General features: G+C 36.8%; 1 protein-coding gene across 1 annotated transcript in view; it reads left to right on the top strand.

Moving 5' to 3' along the window:
* The window catches only part of LRRIQ1 (leucine-rich repeats and IQ motif containing 1), a 267,992-nt gene extending 255,292 nt beyond the window's left edge, over positions 1 to 12,700 (top strand). The window contains 1 exon segment of the mRNA XM_006882532.1: positions 12,530 to 12,700. Coding sequence (XP_006882594.1) covers positions 12,530 to 12,700 — 171 coding nt within the window.
* The last annotated feature ends 4,533 nt before the right edge of the window (positions 12,701 to 17,233 follow it).

The raw sequence follows: 17,233 nt of genomic DNA, 5'->3' as shown, positions 1-17,233 counted from the left end.
TCGTTCCTCTTATTTTCCCCTCTTGAAAGTCTGTTTTAATTGTCCCATTGCCACAGTGCTTGTCAAAACCAGTTCTGATTAATCTCCTTTATCAGTGTGTCCTTTGCCATTCCCTGTCACTCCTCCCTGAGAGAGACTTCACCCTGATTCATAAGGAAAAGGGAATGGCGTGTTCTCTTAGCTACTTCCTGCTGAAAAGTGATGCTGTAGGTCTCAGGGTGAAGATCTTCTCTCAGTATTCTAACTCTTCCTGTCAGTTAGTTGACCAGGTAGCTATTTTCCAAATATCCAGACACAGACTGGTGGGCATAATCAAAGCTGCGTCTCTTTTTGGAATATGTCAATTAGTATCCTATTGGTTCCTAGGCTTTATTTTTTGCCCATATCTTCAGTGCAGCTTAAACTCCTTCCTTCGTAACTATTGGCTCTCATGCTGCTTCTTAAAATATTTCTGTGTCAACCAATTCTTTTTTGTACAGTGACTCTATGTGTTCCCTCCATATTATTTTAAAATATACATAAGAAAAAAGATTTTAAAAAAGTAGAAAATAATTTATGTAAGAAACCAAAGTCATAAAAACCGTGTTCAGTATATCATTGGCATAAACATAATTTAGTAAATCTATGGAAAAAATAGAGTCCATAAAAGTACATATATTTATAATGTTAATTATTTTTCTACAAATATACTAAAATAATTAAAATGGAAAAGCACAATTTTTTGAAAGATACTGATGGATAACTCGGTATAGAATTTAAAAATAAATGAAAATGAATCATGATTATTACTCTTCAACTTATACAAAAAATAAGATGAGATGAATATGGACCTATCATCTTATGATAAAATACATTAAAAATTATTTCTCTGAATTTAGGCTACTTTAAAAAGCATAAATTTAAAAAATAATAAGTTATACTTCATCAATTCTTAATCATTTGCCATTACAAGACAGGAAATTAAGTCAAAACACATTAAAAATGTGTGCAGGATCTCTTTATCCACAAATCCAACCCCACTGTGTTTTCTTTTTCATACATGCATAAAAACACACCCAGGAACCTTTGTAAAAATATAAGAAGTAATCCTAAAAAAAAGTAAAAAGAAAAAAAGTAATCCTACAGTCAATGATATAAAGACATAAACCAATTTATATTAAAAAATTTAGCAATAGATTTGGAAAACTATGTAAAGGAATATATCTGAATTGTCAATAAGAATGGTGGTGGTGTTAGGAGTCCCAGAGTTTGTTACAACTCAGTGTAACCCCATGAACAACAGAATGAAACACAGTTCTATCACATCTCTACTTCCTTTAGGCTGTTCAAGCCAATTATTATGACTGCTGGTTTTTTAAAGTGTTTTTCTAATTCAGAGACTCATCTTTCAGTATTATATTGAACAGTATTTATTTGTGATCCATAGAGTTTTTAATGGCTAAATTTTCAAAAGTAAATATCCAGGCTTTTCTTCCTGTGTTAATCTGGAGCTCCACTGAAACCTGTACAACGTGCGTGAAATCTAAGATGCTGATGGCATAGTGTCCTGGTTCACAGACACGAGCACCCTACTACAGTGAGAGAAGTTGATGAATAGATGAAGTAAGCACAATAATACAAACTGAAATCATTATGAGCTACTACATATCCTATGTTCTTGTTTCAAAGTGATGCTAAATCAGTGTCAACTCAGAGACCCTTCATACAACAGAAGGACACCTGCCTGTTCTTGAACCGGTTTGCTGTGCTTGAGACTGTTTTTGCAGCTACTGTGCCAGGACAGCTCATTGAGGTTTGCCTCTTATTTGCTGACCTTCCACTTTCTCAAGTATGATGCCCTTAATGGTCCTTCTTAATAACATCCACAGTATGTAAAACGAATTCTCACCATCCTCACTTTGAAAAAACATCCTTACTGTACTTATAAGGCAGATTTATTTGCTCTTTTGACAATCTATGATATATTCAATATTCTTTACTAATAGCATGATTCAGATATATTGATTTATTTTTCACTGTTCCTTGTTCATTGTTCAACTTTCATATGGATGTGAGATCACTGAAAATACTGTGCCTTGGGTGGTTGTTGTTTTCGGTGCCACTGAGTGGAGGATGACTCAAAGCAACCTTTTGAATAGATCTGAACTCTGTCCCATCCTGAGTCATCCTCATCATCTCTGATAACACTTAAGCTCATTACTGTAGTCAGTGTGTCAGTCTATCATGTTGAAGGTCTTCATCTTTGAGGGCTTTCCTCTTTTTCACTCATTCTTTGCATGATACCACTTTCCAAGGAATAGCCTCTGCTATCAACATGCTCAAAATATGTGAGATGAAGTTTCACACTCCTTGCCTCTAAAGAACATTCTGGTTTCACTTTTTTCCAAAACATATCTATTTGCTGTTTTGGCAGTTCATGAATATATAGTTCTCCTTTCCAACATAAATAAGTTATATTGACCCACCTTAGTTTTCAAAGTGACGTCTTTGCTTCTTAAGGACATTGATTCTGATCCAAGTAAAAGAGAATTTAGTCTTTCTTTTCTTTATCATAATGTTGTTTATTGGCCCAATTTTGAGAGTTTTTTGTTTTCTTCTTTTAAAGTGTAATGCACCCTTAAGGTTTGTAATCCTTCATTTCCATCAGTAAATACTTCAAGTCCCTATCCAATTCAGCAAACAAGGCTGTTTTCTGCTATCAAAAGTTGTTGATGATTTTTTATCCAAATATTATGCCACATTTTATATAGTCCATCTTCTCAAGAGAATTTCCTAAATGTACAAATTAAATAATGATACAGCCGTGACATGCTAGTTTTATGATATTAAGTCATAAATTCTAAGCTATGCATTTTAAGGCATGTATTTTCTTGTTCTGTTTGATTAACTGCTTCTTGGTCTATTTTACATTTGTGTAGAACCATAAATGGTGCAACCACTTTGGAGATAGGCTATTCCTTACAAACTTACACATATTTCTACCTTATTAATTCCAATCCTAGGTATTTACCAAAAGAGAAATGAAAATACATCCATATAAAAGTGTGTACAGAAATGTATATAGAAATTTTGTTCATAAAGGTAAAAAAAAACCTTGAATGGTCATCAATAGAGGGATGGCTTAAGCATATTGCAGCATACCTATTCACCATATAAAGAAAAGATCTCTATATAAATACAGAACTATGGATGAATATCAAAAGCAGTATAGTGAGAAAAATATACTAGACATAAAAACAGTACACAATTTCTTTTCATATCCTGAACCAACCTCTGTTTCTGACACACCTGACCCCATTTCCATGGTTACTGTTATCAATCCATCTCACCCAGGATTTTCTCAGTTCTTCTTCTAACTGGAAGAGATTCATATTTATTCCTTTTCTGGAAAAAAAAGGTGATACAACAGGTGTAGAAATTATTGAACAACATCACTAATGTCACATGGAAGGAAAATCTCTCTGAAGAGTGTTAAAAAAATAAATAATTAGAATAGCACAGCAACAGAGAACAGCCTGAAACACCAGCTGAGCGTAGAAGAGGTTGTGGAATTGGGGAAATCATTGCTGATGTCAGCTGATGTCAGCTAGATCTTGACTGAATCTCATCACCAAAGTTATTCATTTCTTTGTATGTGGTGTTGTTGTTAGGTGCCATGGACTTGACTACAGCTCTTAGTAACCGTCCTTACAATTCCTGATATACTCTAGCCCATTGTTAGAATCACTGAATCAATCCATCTTATTGAAAGTCTTCATCTTTTTCTTTGCATGATGTCTTTTCCAAAGACTGGCTCCTCTCATAACATTCCTAAAGTACATGAGAGGAACTTTCAGCATCTTTGCCTCGAAGGAGTACTTTGGTTGCCCTTCTTTCAAGGCAAACTTGTTTGTTCTTTTGGCAGCCTGTGGATATCCAGTACTCTTCTCCAACACTATAATTCAAAGGTATCACTAGTTCTTCTACCATCTTTATTTATTGTCCTACTTTCAGATACATAGAAAACAATTGAAAATACTGTGGCTTAAATGAGGTACACCCTAGTCTTTATATATTACATCACTCCTCTTTTGGACTTTGGAGAAATATTTAACAGCATATTACTTCAATGTAATGTCTTTTAACATCTTGACTGCTGCTACCTTGATTGTTGATTGTGGATCCAAGAAAAATTAAGTCTTTGACAACTTCATTTTTTTTCATCTATCATTATGTTGTTTGTTGTTCCAATGGTAAGAGATTTTGTGGGTTTTTTTTAAATAAATAAGAATAATTTATATTTCTAAAGTACAGAACTGGTGATAGAAATGAGACTGAAGAGCAAATGACAGAATTTTGTACAATCAACAATTTAATCATTAAAAATGCCTTTTATAAAAAAATAATCAGTTATTAAATGTATAGACCTCACCTGATGGACTAAACACCAATCAGATTGACTACATCTGTGGAACCAGTCAAAGAAACTCACTATCAGCCAGTCATCATAAAACCAGGGACTGACTGTAGAACATATCATCAATTAATCATGTTCTTGTTGTTATGTGCCATTGAGTTGCTTGTGTCTCATAGAGACCCTATGTACAAGAGCTCTGAACCCTTTCCTATCCTGACCCTATCTCACTGTCTTACCTAGACCCATTACCCGAGTTACTGTGCCACTACATCTGATCTGGAATCTTCCTTTCCTGAACTGTTCCTCCACAATTCCAAGCATAATGTCCTTCTCCAATGACTTGTCCCTCTTGGCCATGTGCCCAAAGTATGTGAGACATAGCTTCAAAATCCTTGCCTCCAAGGAGCAGTCTGGTTTCTCCCTATCCAGAAAAGATGTTTGTTTTCTTAGCAATTCACAGTGTGTGCAGTACTCTTCTCCAGCATTACAACTGAAAGACATCATTTTTTTCTTCTATCATTCTTAGTCGTTATTCAGCTCTCTGATACATAGCATGTAATTGTGATGATCTTGGCTTGATTCAGGTGCACCATAGTCTCTAGGTGGACATTAGTGCTCCTCAGTATTCTGGAGAGGTCCCTGACAGTGGACTTTCCCAATGTACTCTGCTGGTACCAAGAGTTTTGACTGTATAATCAAGCAAGCTGAAACTGATACCAGGCTCTTCTCCATCTGTCATGATGCTACCAAATGGCTCAATTGTGAGCACTTTTGTTTTCTTGATGTTGAGCTACAATTTATATGGCAGACTACAGTCCTTGAACTTCTGCAGCAAATTCCTTAGGTCCTCCACAGTTTCAGCAAGCAAAGCACAGATTGTTGATAAATAAAAATAAATAAACTTGGAGGAACTTCAACAACTATGGAATAAAATGTAAAAGATAAATACAGCAAGTAATGCACATGATTGTGACCTTCTAAAGATTAAATCCCTGTGTACATCAAAACCTTTTTCCAATAGAATCAAAATAAAACCTACTGGCTTGAAAAAATGCTTGACAATGATATCTCAGACAAGGTACACATAAAAAAAGTTTAGAGAATCCTACAGGCCCTCCACAAGAAAAAGACTGGTAACCCAATAACAAAAAGGGCAAATGACATGGAAAGAATTTTAACAAAGGAATATATTAGAATGAGAGACACATGAAGAAATGCTCAAAATCACTAGCAAATCAAAGCCACAATGAGGTACTGTCTCACTCCAGTAACAGTGGCAAAGTTTAACAGGCCAGTAAGTACTAAATGTTGGAGAGGATGTGGCAGTATGGGAACTCTTATACATTGTTGCTGTGATTGTAAAATGGTACAAGCACTCTGGAAGGCAGTTTGGTGTTTCCTCAAAAAGCTGAACATAGAAATTCCATATGATCCAGCTCTTCCACCACTTGGAATATGCCTTGAGAAAATGAGAACTGAGGCAAAAATTGAGACTTGTAAACCAATGTTCATAGCAGCATTATTTACCATCCCAAGAACATGGAAACAGTCCAGGCTTCCAACCACAAACTAATGGATTGAGAAATTATGGTACATTCACACAATGGAGTATCATGCAGCATGCAGGATATTTTGTAAATTATTACCTAAGTTAGGAGGGACTGGAGAGCATTATGCTGAGTGAACAATTCAGTCCCACTAAGACAAATATTGTTTAAAACCATTATTGTAGAATGAGTGTAAAGATCCAAGGGTGGGGGGAGAAGGAGGAAGCAGAGGGATGAGGATGTGCTAGGGGTGGGAAGGAATAATCATGGGGTTGTACGATTTGATGAGTAAGGAGGTGAGGGAAATTGGAAGAATCTGTTTTGGGGAACAATGTATTCAAATTTTGTAAATAAACTAATATAATTTAAAATAACAACAAAAAAACACTACAATGAGCTACCATTTCGCCCCAGTTACAGTGCCAGACTTTAACAATACAGAAAGCAATACGTATGGGAGAAGGTATGGAGAGATAGGAACTCTCATACACTGTTAGTGAGAGGCAGTTTGGTGATTCCTCAAAATGTTTAACATTAGAAATTTCATATGGCCCAGTTATTCAACTTCTTGTTATATAAACCAAGGAAATGAGAACCGAGATACAATTGGAGATTCATACACCAGTGTTCACAGCAGCATTAGTCACAATCCCAAGAACATGGAAACAGCCTAAATGTCCAACCACATGGGATGAATTGAGAAATTGTAGCATATTCACATAATAGAATCCTATGCAGCACTCAGGAGTAATAGTTAAAAATATACTATATAATTTGAAAAATACTTGAGAGCATTATGCTGAGTGAACTAACTCAGTCCCATAAGGACAAATAGTGCATTAGACTATTATTGTACAAGTAGAAGGATAACTAGTAAACATGTATGGGTGTCCAAGTGAGAAAGGAGTGGGAGCAGAGTGGTGAGAATAAGCAGGGGGTAAATAACAGGGTCCCACAATTTGGTGGGTAGAGAAAGGGAGTAAAGGAAATGGGAAAGATCTGATGGGGACCTGAAAAGACAGGGTAATGGTGTGCTTAGTTCAATAGTGATGGATTTTATAAAGCACAAGTTTTGGGAATGATGAAATAATGTGAATGAAATAAAGTGTGAAACAATGATTATGAATTTTTTATGCAAATCCATATAAAATAAAAAATTAAAATTAAAAGAACTCTCCCCCCCCAAAAAGCCCACCTTGTGACTTATATTTAAGTCTTTTTTTAGAAGAGTGTAAGTTTATTTATTGTTCAGTAATTGAATTTTACTTTGTCATGTGGATGAGTGGGAATATGCTGTGGTGTTAGCCTAACAGTTGGCTTTTTTTAGCCATTAAAGTTAGCTTCCTTTGATCTCCAGCTACTTTAACTGCAGGCACATGGTCATGCAAACCACCAACACCTGTGGGACTAGGAAAAGAAAAAGAGCGCTTCCCATACTAGACAGCAAGACTTGAGGCAAATAAACCTTGTGGCAGCAAGACTTGAGGGAGACTGAAACAAGACCCCATTGAGACCGAGACTATGGTGGCAAAACCCTGGTGATGGTAGAGAGACTATGGAGTTTCTGTGGAGAAACTGTGGCAAGGTGTGACTGGAGGCTTTTTGTGCAGGACACAGTTAAAGGTTTTACTATTCTTGCCAATGTTTGAAGGAGAAGCTAAGTTGTAACTACTCTAAGGCAAATCTTGCTGGATGACTTGGATTTGACTACTGAGATGAAACCAGAACCTGAACTAATTGAGGAATTGTGCCTTGAGACTGCTGGTCTAAAACTTAGATTTGCATTGGGTGACATTCTTTACCTCTCCTCATTTCAACTTCTTTCCTTAATAAACTCCATTGTTAATACCATAACTGTAAGTCTCCGAATTAGCAAAGAATAAATGAACTGTATCAAAAGGAATTGGCAGACACAGAAGAATTTCATGAAACAACATATGAGCAAGAGCCTATGGTGATAAAAGGAGAAGTTTAGGCTGCTTTGAAGGAAATGGCAAAAAAATAAGGCTGCAGGAATAGATGGTATACCAATTGACATATTTCAGTTAACAGATGCTGCCCTGGATGTGCTCACCAAGTTGTGCCAAGAAATCTGGAGAACAACCATTTGGCCAACTGACTGGAAGAGATCTGTATTTGTTCCTATCCCAAAGAAAGGTGACCCAACAGAGTGTGGAAACTATAGAATAATCTCACTGATTTCACATGCAAGCAAGATTTTACTGAAGATTATCCAAAAATGACTGGAACAGCACATCAGCAGAGAACTACCAGAAGTCCAGGCTGGGTTTAGAAGGGGTCGTGGTACTAGGGATATGGTAGCTGATGTTAGATGGATCTTAGCTGAAAGCAGAGAATACCAGAGGAATGTCTGTCTTTGATTCATTGACTATGCAAAGGCATTTGACTGTGTGGATCATAACAAACTGTGGCTGACTCTGAGAAGAATGGGAATCCCAGAACACTTGATCATGCTAATGTGAAACCTATACTTGGACCAGGAGGCAGTTGTCAGAACACAGCAAGGGAACACTGCATGGTTCAAAATCGGGAAGGGCGTACGCCAGGGATGCATCCTATCTCCATACCTTTTCAACCTATATGCAGAACAGATTATCCGGGAGGCTGGGCTCTATGAGGAGAAATGTGGGGTCAAGATTGGGGGACAATTTATTAACAATCTGCATTATGCAGATGACACAACCCTGCTTGCTGAAACTGAAGAGGACCTGAAGCACCTGCTACAGAGGGCCAAGGACTGCAGCCTCCAATATGGATTGAGGCTCAATGTCAAGAAGACAAAGATTCTCACCACTGGACCAATTGGCAGCATCAGGATGGATGGTGAAGAGATTGAGATTGTACACAGCTTTAGTTTGCTTGGCTCCACAGTCAACACTCTTGGCACCAGTAGCCAGGAAATTAAAAGGCGCATTGCCATGGCAAAATCTGCTTTTGGGGACCTCTCCAAAGTACTGAAGAACAATGGTGTCTCTATGGAGATCAAGGTGCGTCTGTTACACGCCATGGTCTTTGCAATCACTTGTTACGCATCAGAGAGTTGGACAATGACCAAGGAGGATAGAAGGAGAATTGATGCCTTTGAGCTGTGGTGCTGGAGAAGAGTATTGAGAATACCATGGACTGCTAGGAAAACAAACAGATTCATCCTGGAGAGGGTTAAACCGGGCTGCTCCTTGGAGGCAAGGATTCTGAGGCTCCGTCTAACATACTTTGGACATGTTGTGAGGAGAGACCGGTCCTTATAGAGGGACATCATGCTTGGGAGGGTGGAGGGATGGCGCAGGAGAGGAAGGCCTTCTGTGAGGTGGATTGATTCAGTGACTGGGATAATTGGGATGGGAGTGTCAGAGACAGTGCGATTGGCACAGGACAGAGCAGAGTTTAGGGCTGTTGTACATAGGATCGTTATGAGTCGCAAGCTACTCGACGCCACATAACAACAACAACAAATGAACCTCTTGCTGCTGCTATGACCCTAGAGGCACCGTGGGGACTACAGGCTCTTTATCTGATTTGGGCTGAGGGACTGTGCTAGTCTCACTCCCTCTGGCCCTTTTGCAGAGATGCTCATGGCCCTGTGACCTCATGTCCCATTTTCTTCTCTTTAGACATATGTGAATAGAGCATGTTAGTCTATTCATAAAGTGATTGGCTAATCTCACCAATCTACTAGGGGATTGGCTAGTCTTGCTGATAAATTGAGTGAATCCAGCAACAAAATTAGAATGTCTTTCCCCTCAGCTAAGAAGAAACAACAATGTAGCTTGTCCTTCAGGCCCAGAAATTCCTGTGCCAGCTCTATCTGTGGCATCGGAAGGAGCTATGGCCAAAACAGAGAACCAGAGATCCAGTGTGAGATGGAATTTACCTTGGGACTACTATCTCCCACTGACAAAATCAGAGCTTAGTTAAAAGTTTTTGCCCAAGTTTGTTGGACAACTGGGGGATGAGAATGAGGGAGAGCTGATATTGGCAGAACTGTGAACTTTGTTACACTTTTTTTTAATCCATAAGACTCTAAACTATGGCACCCACAAACACATTTGGAAGCTCTCCTGGCTCTACTCTGCTTCTAGACTGAATGTTACCCTTTTGACTTATTCAGTATGGTTCTGTGTGGTCTGTGAGTTATTGCATCAAATTTTCGAGCCAATAAAGCAGTAATATTGATGTTGGGATGAGTACAAAAGGTATTGGAGCGTGGAGGACATGCCTGGCCTTATGAGAATTGGTTCTGTGTTGTTGCTGTTGTCAGGTACAGTTCCCCTTTGTGAGACTGGTAAAGGTAACATATAGCCATTCCCACAGGACCCTTGCCCTTCTTACGAAAAGAGTTTCCTATATGATTAACATGTTTTTATCATCAAGATGATGATATTAATCTGCTTTTAATCATGGCTTATTTTTAAACCTTATTGTTGATGAGCAATTTAATAGTTCTCTTGGAAGAAGTGCAATCAGGGTGCTCGTTAGAGGTAAGGATGGGAGATTTGTTTCACTTTCTTTGAGAATGTTGTCAGAAAAGGCCAGTACATGGGGAAGGACATCATGCACAGAGAAGTGGATAACCAGGGAGAGAGAAGACCTTCAAAGGAATGGAATAACACAATGAGTCTAACAATGGATTTAAGCATAGCAGAGATTGTGAGAATACTATAAAATCAGGCAAGATTTCACTGTGTTATACATAGGGTTACTTTGAATCAGAGTTAACAGTGCCTAACAACAGCATTTTAATGAAATCCTTAGATACATCCTCTTGTGTGTGAATTGAAATAAGTAGAAAAAGCATGTGACGTTTTCATACTAATTCCATGTGTTAGTATGTAGCCAATATATATTTATTTAATTTTAAATAGTTTTCAGCTATTTTTTTTACGATGCAATTGTCATGGTTATTTAGTTATACTGTAACAGAGATATCACAAATGGATGGCTTTAACAAATGATAATTTATTGTTTTATAGTTTAAGTTTCTACAAGTCCAAATTCTGGGCAAAAGCACTCTCTCTCTGTCTTGAGGAATGTTCTAGTTTGCTTCACTTCTGTAGTCCCAATAACCCTTGGAGATTTACATATCTTGACCTTTTTTTGTATTAAGGAAAGACATACTCCCAGTAATTCTATTTTAGTGCTACTACAGTTTTCCTCTCCTCCTGTATTTTCTCCCCTTTTTGTTGTTGTTAGGTGTTGTCAAGTCAAGCGACCCTATTAACAAAAAATCTGAACCCTATTCTATCTTGTACTATCCTCACACTTCTACCTTTTGTTAAATAAAAGATGTTACAGATCAAAGCCCTGGGAAATGCCACTTAGATCAGGGATGTGATAGGATTAAAGGTAACACATCCTATTCTAAAATCTTTTACAACTGCGTTCATTACCCAATCATAACTTCCACATCATACCTTTGCAGCCATATATTTTAGGTGTATACAGTTTGGTCCATGACAGCTGTCATATGTAGCCAGGTATGTTTTTAGTGCAGTAAAATGCAGTGATAGTAACACATGCTTAATTAACAGTGAGGAGTTTGTGTATTAGAGAACTTGAGACAGTGTAGGAAGGAAGATGTGAAAGAGAAGAGGGAGAATCTGAGTTTGTAAAATATCATCTCTTAGATCCAGCTGTGACTTTATTAAGTTGTATTTAAATTTTTATCATATGAAACTTTAAGGCCAATGCTTTCCAATAGAATTTCAGGCATACAGTGGTTTGCTTCAAGGCCCATTTACTTTCAAGCTCTTGTTTTCCCTTAGCGTTTTCCCCAACTTCCAAGTTGAATCTTAATAAATTTTTACTTAAAGATGTTAGATATTATGGAACATTATATTAAATAAGAAGGAAGAAATTCCTTCAACTTATGTTCAGTCCAAGAGAATGATACATTAGAAGCATAATTTTAAATCTATTCCATCTCTTTCACTGTGTTCCAGTGAGAAACCCTAGCTGACCCTCTAGTGGGTTTTCAGAGGCTTATGTCCTTAAAAGATACTGAAATTTCTATATGTTCACCATTACCCCAAAATAGACTTAATGTATAATAATATTTTTGAGTTGTTAGTGGTTGTGATAAGGGAAAGATTTTCTGTGACTATAGCATACAATTATGGGATACAAGGCATTTCAGGAAATGTTACTGATACAACTTATAATACTTATAAGTAATAAAATATAAATATTGAGAAAATAATCCTGTATGACATTTCTACTATTCAATTTAAAATTTAATTATATACTGGTAAATAAATGATGCTAAGCTGTTTAAAGTTTCATCAGCTGTCTTTGAGATTGATTTTCATCAAAATTACTGTACTAAAATGTTTTCTTTTGTTGTACAGACTCAAATAGCAAACCTCAATTTTAAAATCGGCTCTTATTTGCAAAAAATGCTTTGACATAGTGCATTTGTTCTGCCTGGGCAGCAATAAAGGATTGTGGTATCATTTTGAAGAAGGTTGTTTGACAGAGCCTGTTTGTTTATTTGGGGTAATGTGAGCTGCATTCAGAAAATGCCATATTTTGTTTCATGATTGTATACATTCTCTCCCATTGCTCGCAGGCAAGACTTGTAAGCAGAGAAGACACGGATTTAGACCTTTTTTCCATGACCAGTGGAAGTGCTTTGTCTATGAACAGAGAAAAAAAACCTCAAGCACACAGACACTCAGCGGGATCTTCAAGTAAGTTGTGGTTTCCTTCAGAATTAATTTAGAAATCACAAATGAATTGATGGAACCTAATGCCAGCAAGCATTCTTTTACAGATGGGGGAGGCTGCCCACAGCCAGAAAAGCACAAAAAAATGTGTAGTTGGATTTTTTTTTCCCCTCTTTTTTTAAAAGCCTTCTTTTAACAGAAACAAAATTAAATTATTTCTAAAATTAACAGCATCGGTTTCTCTTTTAATTTTATTTTCTGACTCAATCATCCCCCCTGTGGATCATATTGAATTCTTTGATCATTTATTTCTAAAAGAATTTTTAAGCTAATTGAAAAAGTTGAATTTATATATCAAAGTAATGTATTTTTACCCTTTGTCATAGATTTAATAGATGCCGTAGGTAAAAATTTTTAAGGAAACTTAACCAAAAAGCAGAATTTTCTAATAACATTATACTGTCAAAACACATTGATTTCAGATAGTATGTCTATGGATTAGTTGACATTTTATTATGTTTACTAATAGTGACTTTTAAAATTATTTTAAATTTATTGTACATATCTGTTAATTTGGAAAGAAACTTATTTTTTCCAATATATACAAATATCATGGTTTAAAGAATTGCATTGCACCCACTTTCAACATCTTCATTTTACCTACACCTTAAGACTTTTGCAATCTCTTATAAAATATTAACATGTTGGTGGTGGTGGTGGTGTACACTGTTGAGTAAAGCTGACTCATAGCTGACCCTGTGTGTGTTAATTTTATCTGATATCACAGTTTTATCAATTTCTTCAGAATATGTTTAACAGCAAATTAATTTAATTATAAATAGTTTGTTATTCTTTAAAAACTGGTTTTGAACTTTTTATTAATATAGTTACATGTACTTAAAGTTAATATTTGTTTGAAAAGAAACAAAATACAGTCACTCAGATTGTTCTCTAGATAAATGGAAATGTAAAAATTACTCTTTTAATTTCCATAGAGGTATCTGAAATTAATAGATGCCAATTGTTTTAAATACTTTAATGTATTCTGTTTCATTTTGACAGCAATTAATTTATCTTTTCAAATACATTATTTAGTGTCTGCCAAACTGTAAATTTCTAAAAATACTTGTATTTTTCTTATTTGATTATATAATCTGGTTATTGAAAGATTGCTTTAGTCAGTTTAATTATCAAAGTTATGTTTTAGATTTATTTACCTAAGTAAAACTCTTTAACTAATTTGAATTTTGTTATAAGGTGTTAATTAAATAAATTGTTAAAATATATCCTCTACTTCAGAGGGAATATACTAATCACTCAAAATAATAAGTATACGCTATTCATTTTTATGCATTGCCTATTGTGATTTTTTTTTACAAAAAAAAATAAATCCTCTTGTGAGATCTATACATAGACCAAAAAACAATAGTCTGAACAAAACAAAGAACACTAAATGTTTTAAAATCAAGAAAGATATGCATCAAGGTTTTATTCTTTCTCCATATTTATTCAATCTGTATTTTGTTGTTGTTGCATGCTGTCAAGTATGACTCATAGTGACCCTATGAACAATAGATCTGAACTCTGTTCTATCCTGTGCCATCCTCATACTTCCTGACACCCAAGAGCAGTCACTGTGTCGATCCACCTGGTAAGAGTCTGCCTCTCCTTTGGTGACCCTTCACCCTTCCTAGCAGACTCCAAAGAACCTTCCTAGCAACATGTCCAAAGTATGTGAGGGGAAGCCACATCATTCTTGCCTCCAAAAAGCACTCCAGCTGCACCCTCTCCAAGACTTATCTGTCTGTTCTTTTGGATGATTCTGTATATTGAGCAGATAATTTAAAATAGGGATGTAAGAAGAAGAATATGGAATAAGGTTTACAGGAAGACTCATCAATAACCTGCATTATGCAGATGATACAACCAACTTGCAAAGAATAAAGAAAACTCGAAGTATTTACTACCGATCATCAAAGACTACAGCCTTCAATATGGGTTACATTTCAACATCAAGAAAATAAAATTCCTCAAGATTAGACCAATAGGTAACATAACAGATGAAAAAAAGATTGAAGTCATCAAAAATGTCATTTTATTGGGGTCCATAATCAACACAGATAGTAGCAGTAGTTCAAGAAATTGAAAGATGTACTGTCCTGGGGAAATCTACAGCTAATGACTAAAGTATTATGGAGATGTCAGTTTAAAGATTAAAGTGTACCTGGATTAACCCATGACAGTTTCATTTGTTTCCTTTGCATCTGACAGAAGAAGAATCTGACAGGATTTTGAATTGTGGTCAAGAGAAGAGTATTTAATATTTCATGACTTCCAAAAAGAAGAAAAAAGTCAGTCTTGGAGGAAATGTAACCAAGATGCTTCTTAGAGGCAAGGAGGGGGAAACTTAGTCACACCCACTCTAAGCATGTTATTGGAAGAAGAAAACATGCTGGAAAATATGGAGAGTAGCAAAAGAGAGGAAGACTCTCAACAAGATAGATTGATATGGAGACTAAAATGGATTTAAACTTGGTAGAAATTATGAAGTGGATACAGGACAGGGCAAGATTCACATCTGTTGTTCATAGTTGTAGTCAACTCAGTGGCTCCTAATAGCAAAATGTTAATTATAAATTTGTTTGATATCACTTTGAAGTATTGTTGGAAACAATTTAAAAAAGCTAAAACACTGGTCTACTTGACAGAATGATAAAGCTTTGTTTTTAAAATGTCTTTAAATGTTAATGTATTTGTTGTTGTTATGTGCCGTCCAGTGACTTGCGACTCACAGCAATCCTATATACAAGAGCCCCAAATGCTGCTCTGTCCTGTGCCAACCTCCCCGTCTCTGACACACTCATTCCTACCACCCCAATCACAGAATTGATCCATCTCATTGAGGGTCTTTCTCTTTTGCACCATCCCTCCATTCTCCCAAACATGATGTCCCTCTCCAAGGACCAGTCCCTCCTTGCAACATGCCCAAAGTATGTCAGACGAAGCTTCAGAATCCTTGACTCCAAGGAGCATTCTGGCTTTACCCTCTCCAGGACAAACCTGTTTGTTCTTCTAACAGTCCATAGTATATTCAACACTCTTCTCCAGCACCACAGTTCAAAGACATCAATTCTCTTTCCATCAACCCTATTCACCATCCAACTCTCTGACACATAGCACATAATTGCGAAGACTATAGCCCAAATCAGGTGCACCTTAGTCTCCAGCCTGACATCGTTGCTCTTTGGTACTCTTGAGAGGTCCTTCAAAGCTGACTTTCTCAGTGCAGTTCGTCTCTTGATTTCCTGGCTTCTAATACCAAGAGTGTTGAATGTGGAGCCAAGCAAACTCAAACTGTTAACTATCTCAATCTCTTCACCATCCAAACTGATGCTGCCAATTGGCCCAGTCATGAGAATCTTTGTCTTCTTGATGTTGAGTTTCAATCCATATTGAGGCTGCAGTTCTTGACCTTCTGCAGCAAGCTCTTTAGGTCCTCCTCAGTTTCAGCAAACAGGGTTGTGTCATTTGCATAACGCAGGTTGTTTATGACTCTTCACCAATCCTGATGCCACATTTCCTCCTCATACAGACCAGTGTCTTGGATGATCTGTTCTGCATACAGATTGAAAAGGTATGGAGACAAAATACATCCCTGATGGACCGCCTTCTTGATTTTGAACAATGTAGTGTCTCCTTGCTCTGTTCTGATGACTGCCTCTTGGTCCAAGTATAGGTTTCGCAAAAGCACAATCAAATGTTGATGCTGTGGCTAATTCTGAGTGGAATGGGAATCTCATAACACTTGATCTTGCTAATGCAAAACCTATACTTGGACCAGGAGGCAGTCATCAGAACAGAGCAAGGAAACACTGCATGGTTCAAAATTGGAAAGGGATATGTCCTAGCTCCAAAACTTTTCACTATATGCAGAACGTATTATCCAGGAGGCTGGGCTATATAAGGAGAAATTTGGCACAAGTATTGGAGGAAGACTCATAAACAACCTGTTTATGCAGATGACACAACCCTGCTTGATAAACTTGAGAAGGACCTGAAGTGCTTGCTACAGAAGGTCAAGGACTGCAGCCTTCAATATGAATTGAGGCTCAATATCAAGAAAATAAAGATTCTCACCACTGGGCTGATGAGCAACAACATGATAGATGGTGAGGAGATTGAGATTATTAACAGCTTTAGTTTGCTTTGCTTCACAATCAACACTCTTGCCACCAGCAGTCAGGAAATTAAAAGATATATTGTGATAGAAAAGTCTGCTGTTAGGGACCTCTCCAAAGCACTGAAGAGCAATGATGTTACTCTGGAGACTAAGGTGAACCTGATACAGGCCATGGTCTTTGCTATTACTTTCTATGTCAGAGAGTTGGACAACGACTAGGAAGGATAGAAGGAGAATTGGTGCCTTTGAGATGTGGTGTTGGAGAAGAGTATTGAATATACCATAGACTGCTAAGAAAATGAACAAATTTGTCCTAAAGAGGGTTAAACTGGACTGCTGCTTGGAGGCAAGGATTCTGAAGCTTCATCTGACATACTTTGGATATGTTGCAAGGAGGGACCAATCCTTGGAGAGGAAAGTCATGCTT

The sequence above is a fragment of the Elephantulus edwardii genome, unplaced genomic scaffold, assembly GCF_000299155.1.
Source record: "Elephantulus edwardii isolate Elephantulus edwardi_28Jun2011 unplaced genomic scaffold, EleEdw1.0 scaffold00021, whole genome shotgun sequence".
Lineage (NCBI taxonomy): Eukaryota > Metazoa > Chordata > Mammalia > Macroscelidea > Macroscelididae > Elephantulus > Elephantulus edwardii.
The sequence above is the reverse complement of the archived record's forward strand: the minus strand, read 5'-3'. Positions and strand labels throughout refer to the sequence as shown.